At 40.6% G+C, this 7,740-nt stretch overlaps 1 protein-coding gene across 1 annotated transcript; it reads left to right on the top strand.

Moving 5' to 3' along the window:
- Window positions 1–2,982: 2,982 nt before the first annotated feature.
- On the top strand, window positions 2,983–7,740 carry APOLD1 (apolipoprotein L domain containing 1). Its single transcript, XM_007423205.4, has 2 exons — window positions 2,983–3,082; window positions 5,370–7,740. Exons 1-2 carry the CDS (start codon window positions 3,080–3,082, stop codon window positions 6,066–6,068), a joined length of 702 nt encoding a protein of 233 aa, XP_007423267.1. The 5' UTR covers window positions 2,983–3,079; the 3' UTR covers window positions 6,069–7,740.

Genomic DNA, 7,740 nt, shown 5'->3' on the forward strand with positions numbered 1-7,740 from the left:
GCCAGGTCAAGAAAAAAACACTGCAGGGACTCTAGAAATGCTACTTTATTGTTGTAGAGTATATTAACAGAATCTTAAAAGTGTGTCCAAAACCTTTGCTGCCTCTTTTTAAGGACAAAAGATCAAAGCAGAGCTGTTCCAAGACTCTTTCACACTTTTTACTTTCCCAGGGCTGAGCAATCATTTCACCTCTTCCACCTGCTTCTCAAGGCCAATTCCTCTACAGGATGGCTTTTGCACAGCTTTGGCTGGTGCACCAGTTGCAGCCTTACCTGGAATAGGATGCACTGAAGATCATCATGCCTACATCATCTCTCAATTAGATTACTGTATCTCACTCTACATTGGGGTGCCCTTGAAGACCACCTGGAAACTTCAGCTGGTCCAGAATGCAGTGGTCTTGCTACTATCACATTACCCCTTTGCTGCACAAACTGCATTCATTACCAGTAGGTTTTTGGGTGCAATTCTATGTGCTGGTTGCTACCTATAAATTCTATATGATTCTGTTAATGTAACCTTGCAATAAAGATAGAGTTAGTATTCATAGTTGGGCTTCTTGTCTGGACTATCTCAAAGGGCTAACATCAATCTTGCAAGACTGAAAGTATTTCTTTCCTCTCTCCTTTTACTCTCCAGAAAACTAGGGAGGGTCCCTTCCGCAATGCTTCCCACACACCCCTCCTCCTCCTTCTATGGACTGAGATATCTTTTACATGATGGTTGTCCAGTCTGTGGCTCTTTCTCCTGTCTCCCAAAGTCATTCCCACATGTTGTTGTTGTTTAGTCGTTAAGTCGTGTCCGACTCTTTGTGACCCCATGAACCATATTGCGCCAGGCCTTCCTGTCCTTCACTGCCTCCCTGAGTTTGCTCAGTTTCATGCTCATTGCTTCAGTGATGCTATCTAACCATCTCATCCTCTGCCGTCCTCTTCTCCTTTTGCCTTCAATCTTTCCCAGCATCAGGGTCTTCTCCAAAGAGATCTCTCTTCGCATTAGGTGGCCAAAATATCTGAGCTTGAGCTTCATTATCGATCCTTCCAATGAGCAATCAGGGTTGATTTCCTTTAAGATTGACTGGTTTGACCTCCTAGCAGTCCAGGGGACTCTCAAGAGTCTTCTCCAGCACCACAGTTCAAAGGCATCAATTCTTTGGCGCTCGGCCTTTTTTATGGTCCAGCTCTCACAGCCATACATTACTACTGGAAAAACCATAGCTTTGACTATGCGGATCTTTGTCGGCAAGGTGACGTCTCTGCTTTTTAATATGCTATCTAGGCTTGCCATAGCTTTCCTCCCAAGGAGCAAGCGTCTTTTAATTTCATGGCTGCAGTCTCCGTCTGCGGTGATCTTGGAGCCCAAATAAATGAAGTCTGTTACTGCTTCCATTTCTACCCCTTCTATTTGCCAGGAATTGATGGGTCCAGATGCCATGATCTTAGTTTTTTTAATGTTGAGTTTCAAGCCAGCTTTTGCACTCTCCTCTTTCACCCTCATCAAGAGGCTCTTTAGTTCTTCTTCACTTTCTGCCATTAGGGTGGTATTGTCCGCATATCTGAGGTTGTTGATGATTCTCCCTGCAATCTTAATTCCGGCTTGTGATTCTTCCAGCCTGGCATTTCTCATGATGTACTCTGCATATAGGTTAAATAAGCAGGGTGACAGTATAAAGCCTTGTCGTACACCTTTCCCTATTTTGAACCAATCAGTTGTTCCATGACCGGTTCTAACTGTTGCTTCTTGGCCCGCATACAGATTTCTCAGGAGACAGGTAAGGTGGTCTGGTATTCCCATCTCTTTAAGAATTTGCCACAGTTTGTTGTGATCCACACAATCAAAGGCTTTTGCATAGTCAATGAAGCAGAAGTAGATATTTTTCTGGAACTCTCGTGCTTTCTCCATGATCCAGCGAATGTTGGCGATTTGATCTCTAGTTCCTCTGCCTCTTCGAAACCCAGCTTGTACATCTGGTAGTTCTCAGTTCATGTATTGCTGAAGCCTAGCTTGTAGGATTTTGAGCATAACCTTGCTAGCATGTGAAATGAGTGCAATTGTGCGATAGTTTGAGCATTCTTTGGCGTTGCCCTTCTTTGGAATTGGAACGTAAACTGACCTTTTCCAATCCCGTGGCCACTGTTGCGTTTTCCAAACTTGCTGGCATATTGAGTGCAGCACTTTTCAAAATGCTGAAAAAGTTGGGTATTATCCACAAACCCAGCCAGCTCACTGCTTATCCTTAAGCCAAGATCAGTTCTGAACATTAACAAGCTCTCGTCCCAACCCAGATCCACTTCTTCCCTCCTCTGAGAAATTGCTCATTCATTCCTGCTGTTTGTTTTTCTGTGTTTTAGCTACTTAACAATTAATAAACAGATGAATCTGATTATCTCATGACCACTAAATTTGCTCAAGATCCTTTGATGAGCAACTGTTGTCTAAGGTTTTCTGAACATTTGAAAATGTGCAAGAGTGGATACAATGGGTGCTTATATGTCTTTCTGAAAGCTGGATGATTGTCTGGCCTCTGGTGTATCCCAGGCAATCAAATTCAGCATCCCCATGAGACGTTTTTCCTTTCCAAAAGAAGCAGAATTCAAGTAAGCTGGAAGATCGGCTGAGATCATCCTTTATTTTCTGAAAGGATTCTGGCTCAGTCACCTGCCTGGAAGGCATGGAGTCCCTTAAAATTAAGGCATGATGTCACCAGTTATTTCAAGAAAAGGAAGGGTAGAGTCCTCTCCTTGGGAAATGACCACATTTGACTAGAGACAGGAACAGTTTTGTGTGTGTGTGTGTGTAGATGTATTTTAGAAAAAGTGCATACATAGTGTTCACTTATAAAGGTGGTTTCCTGAATCTAACATGAGCTGCCCTTGTCTCCATAGCCAGTGTTCAGTGTCACATCCTTCCGAAGTCTCTAGGGGAAGGACGGTGTGTCGGGGGGGCCAGGAAATGACAGATTTCTGGTCTGATGCAAAGCAGTCCCACTGGAGCAAAGGGGTTGTGGAAAGTATAAATAAAGCTTGTCCCGAAACAGCTTGAGAGGCATTCACGAGAACACTGGTCTGAAGGGAAAACTATGGTAGGTTATTACTTTTTTTTATTTTTTTTGGTCTTTGAAAACTTTTGAACATTTTATTGCAGATACTCCTGTCCTTGCTTTTTATAAAACAATTTACTTTACCTAAAAGGGATGCTAACTTTTAATCCACTTCACACAATTTAATGAGACAAAGTCAGTGATTCTTTTTCTCCTCCTTCTCTTGTGCTTTCTAGTCAGTGTTGACTCATGGTGGCTGCCTGGACTAATCCCTGCAGTTTTCTTGTCCAGATTTTTAGGAGTGGTTTGCCATTGCTTTCTTCCTAGTGCTGAAAAAAGTGACTGGCCCAAGGTCAGCCAGCTAGCTTCGTGCCTAAAGCAGGACTAGAACTCACAGTTCCCCTGTTTTTAGCCTTGTGCCTTAACCACTACCAAACTGGCTCTCAATTATTATTCTACATTATTTTAAACTGTTATTCAAAGGCATCCAGCAAATCTTCTGCAGTGATGGCTTGGGCTACAGTTTACTATCTTGTCAGCTTGGCTGGACAGACAAGGAATAATGGCATTTGGAAGAGGCTGAGTTGGGGAGGGCTAAAATAAGCCATGGAGGTAAATAATACATGGGGATGTGCTGAGAAATATCTAAAGGAGTTTCCCCCCCTTCTACTACAATGGAGGAGCAGAAGAAAATTTAGCATGCAGATAGCAGAAACATAACACGTTTCACTTTTAAAATATGAAATGCAAGGCATGATTATGGTAAGTTAAAGGGTTTTTTTTAACGCTTTGCAGTACAGACCAGGAAAAGATAACAAAAATGAATTATTTCATAACTTGAGAATATGTCATGATGCAGAGGAAATGTATTCATCTAGGAAATCAATCAAATAGCTTTTAAGATTAAATAGGTTTTAGCTAAAAAAATATGTGTGGGATTTTAGATAACAGGGACTTGATAATACCTATTAAGCATTTTGATTGTTAAGAGAATTGTTATAAAAGTTTCTAGTAATGCTATAATTTGTACACTGAGTTAACTATATTAGATATTTGTGTAACTGTTTCTTCTTCTGACCTTTCTCATTTGGTGGATTTTAGGTCCTTTCTTTCTCTATGTTGGCACTCTACAATCAGTTGAAATTATGCTTGGAGAAATGTGAAACGTTACACTGAAATGCTATTTGCCCCAGTATCTATTAGTTAGGCTTGTAAGAAAGAAGGGCAGAAGAGAGTTCCCTTATGTGTGAAATCAAAGACCAAAGGGCAGTGAAAAAACCTTCAAGCAGGGAAATCCTTTTCAAAGAAAAAACCCTCTATATTCATTGTTGACGAAGAGGAAAACTTTATATTTATGTAATGACATATGTTTGCAACTTTTACTCATAAGGTGTCAGAAAAATTAAGAGATTTGGCTCTTCAGAAAATTTATTAAAGCAGCATGGACAATCTGTGCCTCTCAAGACCATTTTTCAACTAAAGTCCTTTCCAATAGTGCTGACAAATTTGAGTGGCATGATTTTTGAAAGTTTCCTCAGTTCTGAGGTAGGAAACATACAAAAACTGTATGTATGACCTAAAATAATCTTGTTGGAGTTTTAGAAGAATGCCCATCCCCAAAGAGAAAATGCTTCATGTTCACATTCAAATAGTACTCCGCCTACTTTGTGACACTGTACTATCCACTGTAATTCTCAGTTTTAAAAAATGCACATGGGCCAAAAAAAACTGGAAGACAAGTAAATAAAGGCAGCATAGAGGTTGATACTGGGGGTAGCACATTGCATGCCCGTATAGTTTTCTGCTGAGTCAAGGATGGGTGGAGAGTACTATAACTATACTATAACTAATAGTGGGGAAAAGTCCTATGTGTCAAATAGAAAGCTGAAGTCTAAAATAAATCACATTTACTTACTTATGGATGTATGTTTCTCTTTCTGGTGGTTTACAAGGGAGTGCAGTAGTTAGATGGCTCTCAAAGAATGCCACAGAAGACCCGTCCATGAAAATGTTCATGGGAAAGCTTGCCAAGCTTTTAGGAATTATTTCTAGAGGGGTACGGCAAAAGGAACAAGAAGTCTTGGAGCAATCAGGAGCCATGGGGCAAGGGCTTGTATCTCACTTTAAAACAGATAGAGAGATACAGTTTTGTAGAATGGGTTAAAAGCAGCGTGCCAACTTGCTGCCCTCTAGGATGGCAACTCTCGTAATTCCTGGGCAGAGCAAACTTCGTTGAGGGTTTCAGATGCATCTGTATATCTCTTGGTCAAAGCATAAGATTGCCTTTCTTAGTGACAATCTTTTTTTTTTCCCCCTGCCTTCCATCAAGATTATGGAGTATGGTATTTTCCCCTCCAGTTTTGATCCTACATGTCGCTTCCACAACACACTTCTGGACCAGCAAAGCCGGCTATGCAACCACATCAAGAAACTCCGACAGATCTCTCAGAGACTCAGTAATTTGGACAGATGTTCTCTCATTGCCCATCTAACAGGGAATTCTTTAAGTGCTGCAGGAGCAATTATGGCCATTGTGGGGCTGTCCTTGAGCCCTGCAACTCTAGGAGCCTCTCTCTTGGCTTCTGGGGTGGGCTTAGGAGTGGCAGCCGCAGGAGGGGCTGTTTCCATGACTTCAGACCTTTCCTTGGTGCTCTGTAACTCCAAGGAGGTGAAAAGAGTAAAAAAGATTGCACTGACCTGTCACTGCCAGATGAAGGAAATGATGAACAGCTTGGAGTTCCTGCACCGCAGTTGGAGCCCCACCGACCCTCTCTTATTGCAGGCTGAGAAAAATGCCTCTATTGCCCTGTATAATTCTGCCTGCTTTGTGGTGTTCTGTGGCCCTCAGGGCTTCCTGGTCCCTGAGCACATGGAAGAGGCGACAAAAGTGAGCCATACCCTGCTTAAGGCAAAAATCCAGAAACTGGCAGAAAACCTAGAAGGCTGCGCAAGACGCATGGATGAAATCTGCAAGCTTTTAGAAAGCAGGAAAGCATGTGCTTGGAGGACAAAAGGATTAGTACACTGATATGGGATCAGTGGTCAGAATGACTCTGCAGTAGCACCAAGTCTTCTTGAAAAACTTCGGTATAAAACACTAAATACTGGTACTGTTACTGTGGATTACAGTTAGGAGTGTATGTACCCAGGAATTTCTCCAGGGTTTCCCTACGACTTGCAACTGCCTCAACCCTACACTTGTATATCCTACTTCATTTTGTTTTTTGCTGATCAACACAACAGGCAGAAATCACGGTTGCACCAGTTGTAGTCTATACTTTCAGCACATTTCAAGGGAAGTGCTTGTCACATAGGACCATACTTGAGTTTTCTAAGGAAGAAAAGTTTCCCAAATGTCTGACTGAATGATAGCACAGTAAGCAGAAGTTTCCTTAATACGTGGAATTTCAATTAATGTTTTACAATAGCAGGAAAAAATAGACGGGAATAATGTTCAAAGCTCTGATAGTAATTGTATTTGATACTCAGAATGCTCAGTTATGATAGGGGTCATGATGGAACCTGCCAGCATAGTGCAAATGTTTGGCAATTCCAAAACCTGTTGAACTGTGAGAATGAGACAGATGAGCAAGGCCTAAATACACTTGAATCTTTCCTTATGATGTTCTTGTAGCAGATGGGAATTTGCCTCGCAAGTGGGGCTAGAACTGAATTGTTTTCTTTTGTTTCTTAACTTTACAATCTTTGCCTCATTTTCTTCCTTGTCATACTGTAGCTATCTTCATGTACTCTTTTCACACATACTCAGGAATGTCATGTATTTTTCTATTTATTTATATGGGGCAATATTATTTAACCCTTTATTTAAACAAATAAGAATACTGTCAACAAAAGATGGAATCAGATATTCTTCATTGTAGCTGAGGCAACACCTTTAAATTGCTTGAAATAATTCTTTGTCAACATTTTCATTCAAAAGTCATAAAAAAAAAGGCAGAACAAACTGGGTTGCAAACCAAGATTTTTTTTCAAAACCCTGTTAGAATTTCATCTGAAGAATTGTTTAGAGATCATCTCCCCATACATTTATATTCAGAAACATCTTACTGGAATGTGCAAAAATAATGTTATTTAACTTTATTTAGGAAAGCCTTTGCAGATTGAGTCTTTTTTGATAAAAACTGTTCTATGCTCACTAATTTCCATGTAAAAAATGATGTTTCTCTTCATTTGAACTGATTCATCTCCAGTTTTGTATCTGTAAAATATTGCTGAACAGAAGGCTGAGAAGAAAAACTAAACCAAAGATGGGGGAAGCTCTCCTCAGAGACGTTTTCACAGTGGCAAAGCCAGTTAGCCAAGTCGTTTTATTTTCTTCCACAAAGGAAAAGGCACGCTGGGATCAAAAGATAACTGAGAAGAGTTGAGTTGCTGTTTCGTAATTGGATAATGAACATGTCCCACGATCCTATTATGTCTGAAATTCATTTAACACACAAGAAATTGTAAGATTCAGCTGCCTTGATGGAACAACTAAGAATAACTTGGGAATGATTTGTGCACATGCTATAGGACTTCTCCCTCACACTTCTATAAGCATTCATGCAAATAAGTAATTTCATAGTAATAGGTTCCCAAATCTGGACAACAGATAGGGTCATCTGAAGATTTGCAGCCCAGATCTGGTATACTACTGTTACTACTATTACTATTACTACTACTACTACTACTACTAATAA

Source organism: Python bivittatus, unplaced genomic scaffold (assembly GCF_059951505.1).
Source record: "Python bivittatus isolate LINGU-HERP-01145 unplaced genomic scaffold, Pbiv_v1 ctg000330_np1212, whole genome shotgun sequence".
Lineage (NCBI taxonomy): Eukaryota > Metazoa > Chordata > Lepidosauria > Squamata > Pythonidae > Python > Python bivittatus.